The sequence below is a fragment of the Amphiura filiformis genome, chromosome 12, assembly GCF_039555335.1.
Source record: "Amphiura filiformis chromosome 12, Afil_fr2py, whole genome shotgun sequence".
Lineage (NCBI taxonomy): Eukaryota > Metazoa > Echinodermata > Ophiuroidea > Amphilepidida > Amphiuridae > Amphiura > Amphiura filiformis.
In genome coordinates, this window is record NC_092639.1 from 7,025,856 (window position 1) to 7,046,056 (window position 20,201).

Consider the following 20,201-nt stretch of genomic DNA (forward strand, 5'->3'; position numbering starts at 1 on the left):
TTACCTTTTGCCTTTTAAACTCGGTGTATACACGGATGGTAACAACAGACAACATGATGGTATGAGCAGAGGATTAACATTTTTATCAAATTGGTAACTTTTGATTATCAATAATAAGTACAAACTTGCCTGATATTGTTTCAGTGGTTCTTGAAAACAACTGAATGAATGTGAAATTGAACTGACTGTTGAAGATGAAAGGTGCATTGGGAGCATTAACCCTGATAGATAGACTTACACATCATAAGTAAAGGCACTTAAGCCAATTGTCTATGGGCAGAGTCCATTGCTATCCATTTACCTGCGTACAGTTCAGATGACTAGTCCCTCATATATAGAGCTAGCCCACCGATGATCTGCATGCTTGCCTGCCAGCATTCATACTTACTGTGAACGAGTCACTGACAAGCGGACTTGTGTAATTGCCCATGCGTTTCTACACGACCCTCCAGCACTTTGGATTAATATTGCCAGTTCCCCTTTGGCTGACCGGCTGAGATGACGAGAGATAGATGTTGCTAGAGGATTTTACCTCATCAAATTTCACCAGGATTCATATTTTTGTGATTTTTTACCGCATTCCATTGGAAAAGCTGGATGGTTGGTCTATTGGATATAGTTATCACAGTGCTGGTAGTTTTGTGTGGTGAATAGGAGTGCTCTCTGTAGTACCGGATTTATGCCATTGAAGTACATACAACCTGTTTACCTATCTTACTTTTGGCTTGTTTGATGCCTATAAAGGTTTTTACTTCCGAACTTGGAACTGTGGATTTATTTATAGAGGACTTATTAAATTAATGTGTATCAGTGCTGTTGAGATTCTTACTCTTATATGGTAAGTGGTTTAATAATGAAACAGATGTGCTTAATTATTCATATTGATCAGTTTGTGTTATGTAATCTAGTGAGAAATAACTAAATGTCTAGTGATGTTCCAATTTTCATTTTGCTATTCTTTACTCAAAATGCTGAAATAATAATTGTCAGGAAAGATTTCTGTCCATTTGAAAGAGGCATTTTGTGATCCACAGCCTCACCCCCTCCCACTTTTCTCCAAAAAAGTTGATATATTTATAACGCTAAAACATCTGGCTACGTAATGTTTATGTACAAAAACTTTCTTACAGATTAATTTGTTTAGAGAAAACAAATATGTATTTACGTTCTGGTTAACATAATGAAATTACAACACTTTATACTCTTTATAGAGTATTAATAAATGGGAGAGAGTATAGAGGTGGGAGAGAGTATAGAGGTCAGAGGTGGGAGAGAGTATAGAGAGGTGGGAGACAGTATAGAGGTCAGAGGTGGGAGAGAGTATAGAGAGGTGGGAGACAGTATAGAGGTCAGAGGTGGGAGAGAGTATAGAGGTGGGAGACAGTACAGAGGTCAGAGGTGGGAGAGAGTATAGAGGTGGGAGACAGTATAGAGGTCAGAGGTGGGAGAGAGTATAGAGGTGGGAGACAGTATAGAGGTCAGAGGTGGGAGAGAGTATAGAGGTGGGAGACAGTACAGAGGTCAGAGGTGGGAGAGAGTATAGAGATGTGGGAGACAGTACAGAGGTCAGAGGTGGGAGAGAGTATAGAGGTGGGAGACAGTACAGAGGTCAGAGGTGGGAGAGAGTATAGAGATGTGGGAGACAGTACAGAGGTCAGAGGTGGGAGAGAGTATAGAGATGTGGGAGACAGTACAGAGGTCAGAGGTGGGAGAGAGTATAGAGGTGGGAGACAGTACAGAGGTCAGAGGTGGGAGAGAGTATAGAGGTGGGAGACAGTACAGAGGTCAGAGGTGGGAGAGAGTATAGAGATGTGGGAGACAGTACAGAGGTCAGAGGTGGGAGAGAGTATAGAGATGTGGGAGACAGTACAGAGGTCAGAGGTGGGAGAGAGTATAGAGGTGGGAGACAGTACAGAGGTCAGAGGTGGGAGAGAGTATAGAGATGTGGGAGACAGTACAGAGGTCAGAGGTGGGAGAGAGTATAGAGGTGGGAGACAGTACAGAGGTCAGAGGTGGGAGAGAGTATAGAGATGTGGGAGACAGTACAGAGGTCAGAGGTGGGAGAGAGTATAGAGATGTGGGAGACAGTACAGAGGTCAGAGGTGGGAGAGAGTATAGAGATGTGGGAGACAGTACAGAGGTCAGAGGTGGGAGAGAGTATAGAGATGTGGGAGACAGTACAGAGGTCAGAGGTGGGAGAGAGTATAGAGATGTGGGAGACAGTACAGAGGTCAGAGGTGGGAGAGAGTATAGAGATGTGGGAGACAGTACAGAGGTCAGAGGTGGGGGAGAGTATAGAGGTGGGAGACAGTACAGAGGTCAGAGGTGGGAGAGAGTATAGAGATGTGGGAGACAGTACAGAGGTCAGAGGTGGGAGAGAGTATAGAGATGTGGGAGACAGTACAGAGGTCAGAGGTGGGAGAGAGTATAGAGGTGGGAGACAGTACAGAGGTCAGAGGTGGGAGAGAGTATAGAGATGTGGGAGACAGTACAGAGGTCAGAGGTGGGAGAGATCATTTTTATGACAGAAAGAGGGTGAGAGCAAAGAGAGATGGAGTCAGGGAGAAAGAGAAAGAGAGAGAGGGAGAGAGATGTTGCTCTATTTTACATGATTAGTCTAAACTGACTTGCAATCTTTCCAACTAACCTTTAACTGCCTGTCTGTGGTAATAATTACAATGTCCTGAAATGACTGTATTGTATAGGTCCCTTCCTATAAATAGTAAGGAAAAGCTGTAGGCCTATACTTTACTGATGTGACATTATAGGCAGTCTTGATCTTGAAGATTTATCACATCCAATGGTTCTTAGTTAGGCTTTGACCTTTTACTAGATAGAACTTTGCCAGTATACTTGTGATATTGTTTCCTCTTACTCATATTATGGCTGGTGTGTTGCACAATATATCTTGTTAAAGGAGAGGAAGAAAACTAGGTATGATGACATAGTATGATGGAGAGATGTCTGACTCTTGGTCTCATTTTGATATCCATGCAGCCATATGGGCTTGATGGGGGAGCAATTTATATATTTTTTGGATGGGGAGGAGTGAAGATGAGTATGGGCCAAAACCATTAGATTGGAAGAATATAAACTGTGATGATATTCACTGAAAAAGAAATAAATGCTATATCATGATATTACAGTTGACTGGTTCATCTTACTTCTGACAGTATCATTTTATGCAGGGACTGCCTTTTGAGGAGAGCAAGAGCAACCGCTCTCTGCTGCTCTACTTAAATCTGATATAGGAGAGCGATTTTTAGCTCTCCTTAGTTGACCATTCCTCTCCTTACATTCTATAATTTGTAAATTCTCTAAACAGCTGTTCTTGAAGGCTCCAGAAGAGGTATTTAATGCTCTTCTGTAAATTCCAAAAGACAGTCCCTGTTTATTGTTGTAAGGGGAAAACACAAGTAAACTGGACTATTTTAGCGTACCTATACCTTTAATTGTGAGATAGACCATGAGACAGCTCTCCATCTTATTATGTCATCATAGATGCCTGACTCTCTTCCGCCTCACCTTTAAAACATTAGTAACATGACAGAAAGGTATATACAGTGTTGATATTTGAATCACAGGGGTCTGTGATGTTGCTCTAACCTATACAAGTAAAGTGCATCCATCTAATATGATTTGTTAACACCAGGCATGACAAAATCAACTTAATTCTTACGTGTAATCATCTTATGTTCATGTCTAAGAAAAACACTGGTACTCTGATTGCAATGCTGACACTTAGCGGCCAAAATAGCCTCATGCCTAGTGGCATGGTTCAATAATCCCCATTGAATAATCATGACTTGTAATTTGACTTCAAGTAACAGAGTATGAATTCACTGTATGTACAAACATATTGGGTGTAAAGAACTATATCCTGGCAGAGAGGGTCTGAGGTTAAAGTGGCACTTACTGAGGACAAGTTGAAGTTTGATGTGTTGGTGTGGTTAATTAGTATGGGCAAAACATAAGGGGCAATATTTTTCACAGGGGGAAGCTGCTCCCTTTACTATGCCACTGATACTATAGTCAGCTAGCTTTATAGTGGATTTATGATGTTATAGCAAACCTATCAACATTTAAATCAGTTGAAGCCAATGATAATTATACACTAAGCCAAAAAAGAAACTTATAATTTTTCACAAGGTCATATCTTAAAATCCTGTCTATCAAAATTAACCAAAATTACACACAGGATTGCCTCAATACTCTACTCTAAACACATGTCACTAACTATGCAGTTGTCCAACAGATTCCTTTGGCTGGGTTCGCCTGTGAATGTGATCCCGGAAGCTGTTCCGTGTCAGTGCATTTTACTGTTGTGTCAGTTGGACAACTGCTTGGTTACTGACATGTGTTTAGAGTAGAGTATTGAAGTAATCCTGTGTGTAATTTTTGTTCATGTACAGGCGAATAATTGGAACCCAGCAAAAGAAATCTGTTGGGATGTGAATGTGGTCCAGGAAGGTGTTCCACGTCAGTGCATTTTGCTGTTGTGTCAGTTGGACAACTGTTTGGTTACTGACCATTGTTTAGAGTAGAGTATTGAAGTAATCCTGTGTGCAATTTTTGTTCATTTTTATGGAGAGGATTTTAAGATATGACCTTGTGAAAAATTATAAGTTTCTTTTTGAGCTCAGTTTATATTAGTATGGCCAATATTATGCAGAGATGCCACTTTTCAGGTTTTAACCTGAATTCAGACTTTTTTGTGAGTCTAAGAAATTAAATGAAAAACAGGCCAATATTTGAAGAGGTTTTTTCCCAGCCCAGACATTTTTAAGTGATGAGCCTTTCCTCTGAGAGCTTTGTGTCCCACAAGGCATATATTTCATATTATAAGATCATATATATAAATATTTTGTGCAGAACACAACCTGTTTTATGTTGCCAGTGAATTTGCTGAGCACTGTGGCTTTGTAAGTGTGAAACCTTATTTCTGAATTTAAAATAAGGTCATGATATAAATAAATTGTGGCCAGTGTGGAGTGAATCCTGTCAACTACTTAACTTGTACAAAGTATAGAACAATAAACATGCATGAACTGTAAGTCAGTGTCTTCTTGGAAAAACAAAAACACGCAAGGGATACCATACACTTAGAATATTCTTAACAGGGAAGAACTGTTTCCTGACTGAATGCTTTTAGAAGTTACAAAATTTGAGAGATGAGTGTTATTTGTATCATGTATACTGCACACACACAAGTATTGTTACACCGGCATAAAACAGGCAATTTCTTGAAGAAATCAACCGACTCAATGATAAAATCAAGAGTTCTATTATATGGCTGAATTTGACCCTGCTGCAGTCATTTTATATCACACTTGGTACTATGTGACATAATTATTTAATGACAAAGGGTAGAATTTCTGAAAAATAGCTCAATTAAAGTTCAGAATCTTACTCAAATCCAATGTACAGAACAAATTCCTCTATTCCTATTCAAATCTTATTGTTATTAAGTGTACTGTGTAATGGTGCGTAGTATTATGTAAAAGCTGAAAAAGTAATGCAACCTCTTAGAAGTAACAACTAGCAATAATATAATTATGCAAAAAAATATTTTTAAAGATATTTTTGTTTTTGAACAGCTAAAACTGTTGTTTTGAAAAGTGCTGAAGAAATAGTAATGGGCAAAACCTTGTTTAATTTCACCTAAGGCTCTTATGGCGTAACGAGTAAGAATGTCAATATGATCTCCAAAGAACTGATGATGATCATCTCTTATGCAGATACTTAACATCGGGTATTTATCAACAGTTATGACTATTATGAGTGATCCTTTGATGTCATGTATGAGACTGGCAGGCATAGATGCTTGTAAGACTATTGACCTGCTAGACATATTTTACACAATGCGAAAAGCTCTCCAATTGATATTTTGCTAGACACGGTGGCGACTCCATCCTAAAAGGCAGGGAGTAATACTGACTATGCAGAGATTCATCTTGCTCGCTCAGTATACCCCTCAAGTTGTTTTTCCTGGACATTACAAATTTGACTGAAATCAGTGTGAAAAAGTATTTAAGTGTGTGTGGGGTGTGTGTGTGATGGTGTCATGTTGGTAGGGGGTATGGGGTATGTGTACATGCATGTTATCAGAATTTGATGATACTCCTCTCTTCTAGATGATGATATCATCTCTTCAAGACTGACATCAGGATGTTAAGTATCCAAAATAATGTTTGATTATGACTTATATTATACAAAAGAAATAAAAGCAAGTATACTTCTGCACTGAAAGGGGACACAACTATGGATGGCAACAACAAGCACAGTGTTCAAGTGAGAAATAGAAGTCTTGATATTTGCTAAGCATTACACTTGCTTATCTAGTTGCCTGATGTATTCAGATTAACCCCATTAGGGAAACCAAGACATGCATGCAAAATTCAACATGTTTGTCTGACTTTGCCATGTGTGTAAGTGCAACATGGATACAGTGAGATTCATAGCTGCCATGTACTGTTTATATATCTATCCTAAGGTTGCCTTGCCAGAGGTCTATACTTTGAATTTGTTTCTATCCTAAGGACATATATTCCATACGCTATCAGTATCACCATAATATATTACCCAGCTTTTTGCAGACCTACACTGATGACCCAATGTCCCCCCAAAATTGGTCACAACTAACATGACTAAGCTTACGTTCAGTTTTGTTAGGTACATGTACAGCTTTATCACTTTCATTTACTTTTTTTTCAACTATTTTTTTTCCCAGTGCTACCAATCTAAGGAACAATACCCAAGTTGGGAGATAGGATTAAAGAAAACAGAGCAAAATACTGAATTTGCATGAAGCCACAGTGCTTTCCTTTGGTCTATCTTTTTAGTAACACTTCCATGATGCTCTGACAGTGTATTTTGAGAAGGCGTATCAGTAAACTAAATCAATGTATCATGTTCATGATGTTGCCTTATTGAAGTTGTAAATTGCTTAATAAGATTGTCCTTTCCAGTACTTATGTACAGGTCAGACAAACAGATGAGTATATTTCCCTTAGTGCAAGTGATTAACTAGCCATTCTCAAACCTGACATGTGGGGAAACTTGCAAGGGGAGTGAATTATATACTCAATCTTTCTCTTGTGTTTTGCTTCACATGCCTTTATCTGAGATTGAAAGTGTCAAACTTAGTCATTAATGGACTATCACGGTAGAGATAATTTAAGTTTGATAAAAGCAAACTGGGTTCTGTCATGTCAACTTAAAAAACTATATGGAATATAAAATGATTAAGAAACCACCAAATTTGGATTAATGACATGAAAATGATACAAAATATTATTTTGTATTTTATTGTAGGCAGCATTGTCAATGATGGCAGCATTATAAATCTCATCAATCGCAACTGTCAATTTCATAGTACATGTATAATTAAGTACTATTTTAAATGCATAGCAGGTCAGTGAAATAAATTAAAATATTAATTCATCCGGTTATCTGTGCATTATTACAACATTGGCACATGTACGTTTCTTGCCAATATTGTCCTGTATCCCCATGCTGCTTTTAATAGAAGTTTGATGATAAAACCTAATGCTGTAAAGTAGATTTAAGTCCAATGTGTGAAATAGTGTAATATATAAATAGACATGGCAGTTGCAACACATACTGTTTAACAGAAGCCTACTTTTTATAATACATTGTATAGAGGTAGAAGTTTGTCTCAAAAGATGTGCTTTTTACATGCCATGGTTTCTAAGTCGGGGTTATTTTGTGTGTCACCATGTATTGTATATAATTATGTCTACGCAGCACAGGAGTCTAGTTAAATACCATCTATGCAGTTGTGTTTTATGCAGAATTTACTTGAAGCCATCTTCATCCATGAGGCTATCAGCAGATATCTTCTGTATAGTACTAGTAGATAATACTGTTATAAAGAAAACCTGCATGGATGTGTCTACAGCTATCTTCAGTAGATAGCTTGTGTAAGCAAACCTGCATGGATGTGTCTACAGCTATCTTCAGTAGATAGCATGTGTAAGCAAATGGATGTGTCTATAGCTATCTTTAGTAGATAGCATGTGTAAGCAAACCTGCATGGATGTGTCTATAGCTATCTTCAGTAGATAGCATGTGTAAGCAAACCTGCATGGATGTGTCTATAGCTATCTTCAGTAGATAGCATGTGTAAGCAAACCTGCATAGATGTGTCTACAGCTATCTTCAGTAGATAGCATGTGTAAGCAAACCTATATGGGTGTCTACAGCTGTCTTCAGTAGATAGCATGTGTAAGCAAACCTACATAGGTGTGTCTACATCTATCTTCAGTAGATAGCATGTGTAAGCAAACCTGAATGATTGTGTCTATAGCTATCTTCAGTAGATAGCTTGTGTAAGCAAACCTGAATGGGTGCATCTACAGCTATCTTCAGTAGATAGAATGTGTAAGCAAACCTGAATGGTTGTGTCTATAGCTATCTTCAATAGATAGCATGTGTAAGCAAACCTGAATGGTTTGCCTACAGCTATCTTCAGTAGATAGCATGTGTAAGCAAACCTGAATGGGTGTGTCTACAGCTATCTTCAGTAGATAGCATGTGTAAGCAAACATGAATGGTTGTGTCTATAGCTATCTTCAGTAGATAGCATGTGTAAGCAAACCTGAATGGTTGTGTCTATAGCTATCTTCAGTAGATATCATGTGTAAGCAAACCTGAATGGGTGTGTCTACAGCTATCTTCAGTAGATAGCATGTGTAAGCAAACCTGAATGGTTGTGTCTATAGCTATCTACAATAGATAGCATGTGTAAGCAAACCTGAATGGTTTGCCTACAGCTATCTTCAGTAGATAGCATGTGTAAGCAAACCTGAATGGGTGTGTCTACAGCTATCTTCAGTAGATAGCATGTGTAAGCAAACCTGAATGGTTGTGTCTATAGCTATCTTCAGTAGATAGCATATGTAAGCAAACCTGCATGGATGTGTCTACAGCTATCTTCAGTAGATAGCATGTGTAAGCAAACCTGTATGGATGTGTCTATAGCTATCTTCAGTAGATAGCATGTGTAAGCAAACCTGAATGGATGTGTCTACAGCTGTCTTCAGTAGATAGCATGTGTAAAAAACCCTGCATGGATATATCTACAGCTGTCTTCAGTAGATATCATATGTAAGCAAACCTGCATGGATGTGTCTATAGCTATCTTCAGTAGATAGCATGTGTAAGCAAACCTGCATGGATGTGTCTACAGCTGTCTTTAGTTGATAGCATGTGTAAGCAAACTGGAATAGATCTTTTGATCTACCATAGATACTTGGTCATTCTTTATTATTCATGAAATATCAATTATACCATCTCCCCACGTCCTCATTTGCTGTGTTAAAAACATTTTTGGCATTTGTATTTTATAATAGTTGTTTTTTATATTGTGTTTTGTGTTGCCTTTTTAAGGCCCTCCTGCCTGCTTGATGGTCTGCTAACGCAGGTTTTCAGCGTGTCCTGGGGTGATCGTACATTCTTTTGTTAATTTTGATGTATTTTTATGATGTGATTAATAAAGAATGATTGAATAATCTGATAGTTGATGCTGATAATTCACATTAATTAAGAAGGATCGATGTAGCTAGCAATGAGAGTTGATCCTAAGATTGGACAAATTTGGGTGTCTGAGCAAACATGCATGGATGTGCATCTGCAGCTACACAGTAGATATCATGTGTAAACACACCTGCATTGGTATGTTTACAGCTATCTTCAGTAGATAGCATGTGCATGCAATCTGCATGGATGTTGTGTACTTCATCTTCAGTAGCATAACATGGGTAAATAAGCCTGTATAGATGTTGTTTTATCTATTTGCTAGCTTTTAGTAGAGCGATAGATTTAAGGATATCAATACATCACATTTACCCTGAGACGAATATACAATTGGATTGTAAAAACAACTGCAAATAGTTATTGTGATCTTGTTTGTAATCAAACCTGATTCATGTCACAGCAAGTCAAGTGAGGGCTAACAAACCTGTCTAAATCCCACATGGTTGAAATTCTAAAAGCCTGACATTTGGGCAAAAGACTCGTCCAGCAGGCCGATGACAGCTTACTTGCAGACGATATGGAGTCAATGACGAATGATGCGTATCATAGAAGGCTAGTGTAAACACAACATGAAAACTCAAAGGGTTGATAACGCTTAGTTTCTCTTGCTTACTGAATATAAATTGTTATGGGCATTCAGCCAGAATGTATCTGCTAAAGAGTCAGTTGTATAGTTGCCTGTAGTATTTTTGCCATGTATTTTACTACATAACCGTATTCCTTAGTTGAAACTCTTGACTACATAAATAAAGATGAATTTCATAGTTCTAGTCCAATAAAACAGCAATAACAGTCCTGAAGAACATGTTCAGTACTCTTGACTACAGTTTTGGGATTTATAAGTTTTAGTCAAACTTCCTAATTGCATTGGTTGCCACAAGAGGTCTGTATTTGATATTAAAAATCAAAATTAAAGATGGTGAATATGCTGTCTTTTTAAACAATATTTACATAGCAGCAATTTGATTTCTTTGCACATGGATCTCATTCATACAATCAGATAGACAAGATTGAATGAAACACTATGGCAATGTAGTGAATCGGATGTCGTAAAATTCAAAAACGTTTGTCAGAATGGGAACTTGAAAAAAACCCAAAAATCTGGCTTATTTGTGTGTAATTAATGCAGATGCACAGTGTGTGGAAGAAAGAGAATTCTGCATACAAAAAATACAAATGAGACTTCAATTTCACATTTTGTTCTTTTTGTCAGAGACCACTCTACACATGCATACACATTTTAAGACTTAGTAACGTCTGACATGGGTACAATTTCACTTTATTTTATTATAAGCTTTTATTTCGTAAAAGTGAAGACACAGTTTTCTGTGTTGAATTTTCTATGGGCTCTTTTTCCCACATAAATCTATGAAGATTTCACTTTTAATGAATTGATAAATGTTTAATATTTGAATATTGTTTTTCATGAATAGCTGTCAACTGAAGTATAAATGATTGATGAGTACTTGTTAAAGAGCATAAAATAAAAAGATGTTCTATTAACTAGATATGATGATGCTTGAGTGTAGCAAAGATGATGAACTAGTGAGATTAAACTAGACGAATGGAAATGACAGAAATAGGTTGGGGAAAGAGGAGGGGAGAAAAGAGTGAGACAAGAAAGATATAGGAAAGAGGTAAGTGCATACAGGGATGGAGAGAGAGAGAGAGAGAGAGAGAGAGAGAGGATGAAAGTCATATCAGTGTTAGTAGTGCTGGTGTTGGTCATAGTGATGAGGGATGGCAGATGGGAAAAAATAGATGACAGAAAATAGGTCAGAAAGAGGAGGAGAAAGGAATGCTTTCACATGGGCTTTCTATACACAGATCTTTTCACAATGTTCCTTTTCATATCCGTCATTTTCTCTATACATTGGTTTGCTTCAAGTTCGGTACTGATCATAAGCAACATTAGACCTACCAATTGCATTATGTACCCACCACTGATCTTTTAATTGTTAGAATTCAGTCTAAACTATTATTAATATCGATATAATTGTTTCTATTTATTAATAAGATATTAAAGTATATATTTCAGAAAAAAAACAAAAACAAAATTCTTAATTAGCTGCTTAATTAGCACTTAATTTCTTAACGAAGCGCTCATATGGGCCTGTAATGCGTAACAACCGAGCTCATGCAGCCTCACCTATTTTCAATTTTCTAAGAGAATTTGAGGATAATTCCCAACAAATAGGGTATCACAGAAAAGCTAAGACTCTAAGCAATGTCGCTGAGGCAAAGATTAAGTTGTGTAAGGATCTATTTTTTGTGAATGAAGTTTTTGTTGTAGAGTAATGTTATGTAATGGTTCCCTATGAAAGTGAGTGAAAGTTTGTTAAACTCACACCTGGATGTGAAATGTGTGAAAACATCGGCCAAAACGCTATCATATGAAATGAACAAATGACAAAGTTCAAAATAAACATCTTTAGGATGACAAAAAATGCACCAGGAGTTCAGAGTGAGATGATTCCCATGATCAGTCCACTATTCAAGATTGGCTTCAACAGTGATTACAAGCTAAGTTTCTGCTTAAATTGCCCCTGTAGTAACAGTATTTTTTGCACTGTTATTCTTAACACTTTTACATACTAATGAACATGTGATTGGCAGTAAGTACTGAAAAAACAAAGCGGGTAGCTCTTTCCAATAATTTTGAGACCATTTTTACCAGATCAGTCCATTTTTCAAGATGCTTGTTCATAGATATTTAACAATGGACCATAGAGAAAGCATGTAATGCCCTTTGATTTCTATAGTTAACATGGTTAACATGTATAGTATTATAGGCCTACAATATATTTCATCAGATTTATTATGTTAAATGTTGTCATTATGAATTTTTTAAATGACATTTAAGTTTCAATATCAATTCTAGGGTTCAATGTTAGCAAAAACATAGATTTCTTCATAATAGATATAGATGGAAAAGCTGAAATTGCAGTGTACATCTTAGTGTATCTGCACACAAGGTCACGCTTGCACAATCACAATAGGCATATACAAAAGAATTTGGCCAGTTCTTTTGTGCTTACCTACACACAAGCAGTGTGTGCTATTTTTTGTTACTTCTGGTTGTTACACATTTGGTAGGTCTGATCTTGCTTATGACCTACTGACTTCAATGCTTTTTCACGGTAGCTCCGCAAACGTGCCGTCAAACCAACCTTTACGTGCGTGATTCGATAAGGCGGCCAGTTAAATACGCACATACATCACTACCGAACTTGAAGTGAACCAAATTATACCTGGTTCTTGTTGGACAAATGGCTGCATTACTTACCACTCTTTAAATCAGGCGCTCACCAACAGGATTGAATCCATCAAGCGCTTTGTTTTCTGTGTGATTTTGCAAGAATGGAAACTTGTTACCCAAGGCTCTTCTCTAAAATGTAGACCTCCCTATCCTCTTTAAACGTTGTGCTCTAATCACACTCTCATTGTTACAAGATTTTGTACCAGCTTTGCTCTTCACCCAACCTTTCCAATCTGCATCTACACCCTGGCTTCACAATCTCATCAGCTGCGCCTTTGATCTTCCATTTTTGCTGGCTTTCCCAGCAAATTGGAAATCTTCCTACCCATATGCATCTACCCTCTGGAACTACCTTCCCAACAATGTTGTCATATGCCCAACCCTGGCCACCTTCAAATATATGGTCCATGTGTTCTATAGCTATTTCTTCCTTCATCTCATTTGTGATGTCTGTAATAATTTGTTCATCTTTTCATCTGGTCCATTTCTCCATTTTCTGTCTGTCTCTTATATTTCTTGTTTTGTGTATTAGGGCCACCCTTTAATTTAATTTATAGGGGTTCTCGCCTGATCTTTTGGTCAAATTGTTATAAATAACTAATAGAAACAGGAGTAAGAGGATTACAGAGAGGAGAGAGTGAGTGAAAGAGGGAAAAGGGAGATGGAGTGCGTAGGGGGAGGAGAGTGTCTTCATGAGATAGAGTGAGTAAGGGGGAGGGGGGGGGGGTGTCTGTGTGACGTGCGTGTGTGTGCAATAGAGTCTATAGTCCAAAATTACTAGTTTCTCCAATACATGAATAGTATATCTTTACACTAAATGTCTTGGAGACATGTGTTTTGAAATGAAATATGTGTTTAATAGCCTGAAAACACTAGGAAACATCTCTCACTAATGATTTCTTGCTCAAGTGTCGGTGACGGTGCATGATGTGTGTGTGACCTATATTTGTGATGTGAAGCATGGAAATGGAAGATGATGACAAATGAAAGACGGAAATCAAAACCTGGTTCTCATTTGAGATGGAAATATTGGTGTCTGTGGTTCTCACATTACTGTCATGGGTTGTGATTAATGTAACAGTAAAGTAGGAAATGATTGTTGCATATAGATGGGAGGCACATTTGTAGCAAAGTTGTTTGCTTTCAAGTGAAATTAGTGGGTGGGGCTGGGGGTCAGTTAGCACTTGACAAAAGGGACAACATCAACCTGCACTTATAGGTGTACATTTGATTATGGGGCAAAATAGACATCGTTCCTGTAAAATCAGTTTGCGAGGAAACTCTGCATTTAGTCCCTCTTTGAATTTCATGCTAATAAGCCAATGACTGTACTCTGAAAATACAATGGCTAAGAATATTAAATTGGAAAATGAAAAATCATTTTTGGGCTTGCAGTTCAATTAGGTTTGCTGTGATATTTTGGAGACGCCAAAGTGATAAAATGGTATATGATCCAAAAAATGAGCACAATCATCCTGCATTATACCAGAGATGAGATTTCTATATAATGTGGCAATATCTTACAATTTATAGTCAACTGTAAAGCTGCTCATATCATAACCTTTCTTGATAATTGAAAATGTCATGTTTTGTAAATTAATGTTCCCTCTGGTTAAAAACCTTGCATTAGCTTGTCAACTGCTAAAATGCACTGCATGGGTACATTCATCAACTGAGGATGGCATTCTTATTTTCAATTTACAGTGTGACACTTTTATGATTTATTTTCATTTTATTTTGTTTTGTGTTCAAGCATGGTTTAAGGCAAGCAAGGTTCATCCTTCCTCTTGTCCCTTTTTTCCCATTTCCTTCCCTTTCAAAGCTTGGACCTTAGATCTTTAGGTCATGAGCCAGGCCCGTCTATCCTTATGGTAAATATAGTCCTGGATGGCATTTCTAATTTTTGAACTTAATATTGTACCTTGCCAGATTTTGTATAACAAAATCTAAATACAGAGTTGTCCAATGTCCATTCCCAAGTAGTGCTGTAAAATGCTATCTACCAAAGATAGCAATTTTAGGTTGGCTGTTGTACTATCAGTGTGTGTCTCATTCAATTCATAATTACAATACAATACAAATTACAAGATGACCTCAAGCTAAACCCATCTTGCACAATCACATCAGCTATACCAAGTCCAGAGAGGGGGCTAAATGATGATATATCTAACGGGATACTATTGATTACTACCATATGGGTAATTTAACACTACGTATGCTGTCTCTTCCAACAGTGTGCATATTTTAAAGGAACAAATTTCAAAAGTGAATCAATGAATCAAGTGAATCAATGAACTGTTATCTGTTTGCATGTTCATTTTGTCTGTTGTAACAAGTTTTTAATTAAAAAAAGAGATATTATCTATCAATGACAAATAAATATGCATGTTTTGTTTTTAGTCAACAAATTTCATAAATTTAACTTTGCTTCAGCTGTATAACAAATATTTCAATGGGAAAAAGTACAAAATACACAGCAGCATTGTCCGATGAACTGCATTATATGTTGCTACATAGAGGATATATAGGTATGTACAAAGGGTTAATCAGGTTTGAACCCTTTGCATCTCTACATACCAAGATATGGGGAAGAAAACGCCTCTGGGTAGCACCTCCAGTAATGGGTTACTCATCAACATCAATAAACTGGTGGTACATAACAATTGGTAGTGAGGCATGTCTTTTGATGGAGAGATGATGCAAGGAACGGGTGTAAGGATTAGGAGGACCACAGGAAGATCAATTTTGTTTTTAACACAGCACAGACATGTATTAAGAGATGATGAGTCTAACTTGTAAATTCTTTTTAAATTAAAATTGTTTCTTATTTTTGAACCACAGCATGACTGTAATGTCTTCCGATATTCTGTAAATTGAAAACAAAGTGCCACAGTTTTTGATTACACAATTACATAAGACCATTGTGATTGACATAAAGATGCCATGGAAGCAGTACCCTAATGAGCCTGCCTACAGATAACCTTCACAGTCACAATAAGTTCTTCAGAGTTGTCTTGCCGGTTAAGACAGATAATCAGGTAACTGCCATGAAGATGAACAGAAACATATATCTTCACACACAGAAGACATCCATACCTACAGTACAGGCACACCCGACACCCCCTCATTATCACACACACACACCTACAACCAACATGCATATGCACCGGCGTGTCCAGGATATTTTCCTGCGGGGGGCTCAGCCCCTCTTTCAGAGTTATGCGGGGGCTTAATGGCTAAAATCACCAAAAAACGGCTGATTTTACATAATGTTTAACAAAGTGTGGGGGCTTCAGCACCCAAAGCCCCCTGGACATGCCACTGATATGTGCACACCCAGGCAGAAATACACAGTACCAAGTTACAAAATGAACTGTTTTGATTGGTGAACATTACACATCTTTCCCAAGCACAAAGGTTGTCGCCCTTGGTTTACAGGGTTGCATGTAATCCATTTAGATTCAGGATATGGCCATATGAAGATGAGTAAAAGTGATGTAGTATAACCAGGGTGCGTGCATCTGTTGAACCAAATCCTGATTGACTGATAGATGACATGATCCAGATTGTTGATGCATCAGTATACTTGGTAGTGATCTGTGATTGACATATCAGAAGGTCACTTCAGGATATATGTATACAAGATGGATAACAAATGCTACAAGGGGGTACTTAAGATATAAAGATTCTACAAGTCCTGCGTTGCAAAGAGTTCAAAATCCTATCTTGTAAATTTAATATTGAAAATTAATGAAATTTAAGAGTTGTACATTTGTGAAAATGTGCAAACGTATAATGTTTCAATACTTTTTCGTTACTTTATGCTTGGTTGGAAATGGTAAACTTTGTATAAACTATGATAGCAGTACAAGGAATGTGTATATCAATGGCATCTTAGTCTGAGCCCAGAGTGCATTAAGCTTCCACCTTCTCAGTATGAAAATGGTCAAGACCTGCAAATAGATATTATTTATCAGTGCAGATTTTGACATGGGTATTTCACAAATGGACAAGGATTAATGTGATTAAGGAGAAATATTAAGTATATCATTAACAACCAGGATTGATGTGAAGAGACAATATATGTGATATATGAAGACCCAAAGTAGTTCTGGGATATAGGGATTAAATGATTGCTCATTTCTTTCAGTCGCTATTGGGCCAGATTGGTCAGTAAAATGTTACTGTGGATGATGGGTCACTAGTCCTCTGTACAACAAGTCTGCTTGTTACATTAAATTCCCAACATACATATATAAAGTTGTTATAGGAAGAGAGGATCAAATCTATGTTAAGGGTCTTGCTCAAAGATACAACATGCATGCTGTCACAATCTTATCATATGATAGGAAACTACAAAATAAGGGTTTGTGTTCTGGGTTTTCCCCTCCAAATAATGACCAAATGTTAAAATAAAACTTTCATTCCCAGGTTGCAGGTAGTATTCAGTGTAATTGTATATTTATGAAAATAATAGTGCTGCATAGCTTTCGAAGCGGGTTTTGAAGACGGATAGGTGTAGATCTACATGTATATAGCCTGCTGTGCAAGTACTTGTTCATAAAGACTGTGTCACACACATTATGTGCACATTTTGTGCAGAATCAAGAGTTGAATGGAAGTACTACGGAGATCATCTGGTTGCCAAATGTCACTAGTAAAGCCAACAAGCATTTTGAGCTTAAATTTTGAGTTGTAGAACTCAAATTTTCTTGACTATCAATAAAATGCTAAAAATGAATTATGAATGCAAATAAGTGACACAAGAAAATAATTATTCAAACATGTTATAGATGAGAACTAGAAGTATCATTGGGCTTGGCTGGTATTCTACCATTTCACTCATCTGTTTATATTTTCCAGGATAAAAACAGTACTTCAACCACCATGTGAGCCTTTATCAATTTTGTGAAATATAACACATAGACCAAACAACAGTGCACTTACTTGAAGTTTAAGATGTCCTCAGGATATGGAGCACGTAGTCGTGGAGGGGCTCGTAAACCAGCGCCCCCAACTAGAGCTACCGCAACTCGGACTACTACTACAACACGGGCTGGTGGATCTCGTACAGGAATTAGGACTACTGCAAGTAGCAGTGGACCTAGAGTGAATACCAGTGGACAGTCACCTGCTAATCAGAAAAAGGTAAGAGGGACTAGTATTGTGTCATGGATGGCATTTGTCAATGAAGCATAGAATTTGTCAATGAAGCATAGAATTTGTCAATGAAGCATAGAATTTGCAGTTTGCAGTTGTTCCTACCTTACATTTTATTAATATTAAAAGGGCCAGTTCCAAAGGTTTTTTCCAATTATTTTGCAGAAAACTTGAGGGGGAGATGAATCCCCAAATGGAGCCAGGTACACAGCCCTGTAATGCTGTTTGTTTTTGAATGGATCCTAGTTGATCCCAAGTTTCCCTGCAGCCTGCTGGCCCTGTGACACATTGTAATGGTATGGTGAATACAGTAGGAGTGCTAGATCACTGATGTCCCCTATGACAAGAATCACATCACTATAAACTCTACCCAGGGAGACACATTGTAATGGTATGGTGTATACAGTAGGAGTGCTAGATCACTGATGTCCCCTATGACAAGAATCACATCACTATAAACTCTACCCAGGGAGACACATTGTAATGCTATGGTGAATACAGTAGGAGTGCTAGATCACTGATGTCCCCTATGACAAGAATCACATCACTATAAACTCTACCCAGGGAGACACATTGTAATGGTATGGTGTATACAGTAGGAGTGCTAGATCACTGATGTCCCCTATGACAAGAATCACATCACTATAAACTCTACCCAGGGAGACACATTGTAATGCTATGGTGAATACAGTAGGAGTGCTAGATCACTGATGTCCCCTATGACAAGAATCACATCACTAACTCTACCCAGGGAGACACATTGTAATGGTATGGTGAATACAGTAGGAGTACTAGATCACTGATGTCCCCTATGACAAGAATCACATCACTAACTCTACCCAGGGAGACACATTGTAATGGTATGGTGAATACAGTAGGAGTGCTAGATCACTGATGTCCCCTATGACAAGAATCACATCACTAACTCTACCCAGGGAGACACATTGTAATGCTATGGTGAATACAGTAGGAGTACTAGATCACTGATGTCCCCTATGACAAGAATCACATCACTAACTCTACCCAGGGAGACACATTGTAATGGTATGGTGAATACAGTAGGAGTGCTAGATCACTGATGTCCCCTATGACAAGAATCACATCACTAAACTCTACCCAGGGAGACACATTGTAATGGTATGGTGAATACAGTAGGAGTGCTAGATCACTGATGTCCCCTATGACAAGAATCACATCACTAACTCTACCCAGGGAGACACATCGTAATGGTATGGTGAATACAGTAGGAGTGCTAGATCACTGATGTCCCCTATGACAAGAATCACATCACTAAACTCTACCCAGGGAGACACATTGTAATGGTATGGTGTATACAGTAGGAGTGCTAGATCACTGATGTCCCCTATGACAAGAATCACATCACTAACTCTACCCAGGGAGACACATCGTAATGGTATGGTGAATACAGTAGGAGTGCTAGATCACTGATGTCCCCTATGACAAGAATCACATCACTAAACTCTACCCAGGGAGACACATTGTAATGGTATGGTGAATAAGTAGGAGTGCTAGATCACTGATGTCCCCTATGACAAGAATCACATCACTAACTCTACCCAGGGAGACACATTGTAATGGTATGGTGTATACAGTAGGAGTGCTAGATCACTGATGTCCCCTATGACAAGAATCACATCACTAACTCTACCCAGGGAGACACATTGTAATGGTATGGTGAATACAGTAGGAGTACTAGATCACTGATGTCCCCTATGACAAGAATCACATCACTAACTCTACCCAGGGAGACACATTGTAATGGTATGGTGAATACAGTAGGAGTGCTAGATCACTGATGTCCCCTATGACAAGAATCACATCACTAACTCTACCCAGGGAGACACATTGTAATGGTATGGTGAATACAGTAGGAGTACTAGATCACTGATGTCCCCTATGACAAGAATCACATCACTAACTCTACCCAGGGAGACACATCGTAATGGTATGGTGAATACAGTAGGAGTGCTAGATCACTGATGTCCCCTATGACAAGAATCACATCACTAAACTCTACCCAGGGAGACACATTGTAATGGTATGGTGAATACAGTAGGAGTACTAGATCACTGATGTCCCCTATGACAAGAATCACATCACTAACTCTACCCAGGGAGACACATTGTAATGGTATGGTGAATACAGTAGGAGTGCTAGATCACTGATGTCCCCTATGACAAGAATCACATCACTAACTCTACCC

The 20,201-nt window shown here is 38.0% G+C and overlaps 1 protein-coding gene across 1 annotated transcript in view; it reads left to right on the forward strand.

Moving 5' to 3' along the window:
• The window catches only part of LOC140165592 (neuron navigator 2-like), a 498,228-nt gene that overhangs the window by 12,477 nt on the left and 465,550 nt on the right, over nucleotides 1-20,201 (forward strand). Inside the window, 1 exon segment of the mRNA XM_072188876.1 lies at nucleotides 17,681-17,965. Coding sequence (XP_072044977.1) covers nucleotides 17,777-17,965 — 189 coding nt within the window. The 5' untranslated portion in view covers nucleotides 17,681-17,776.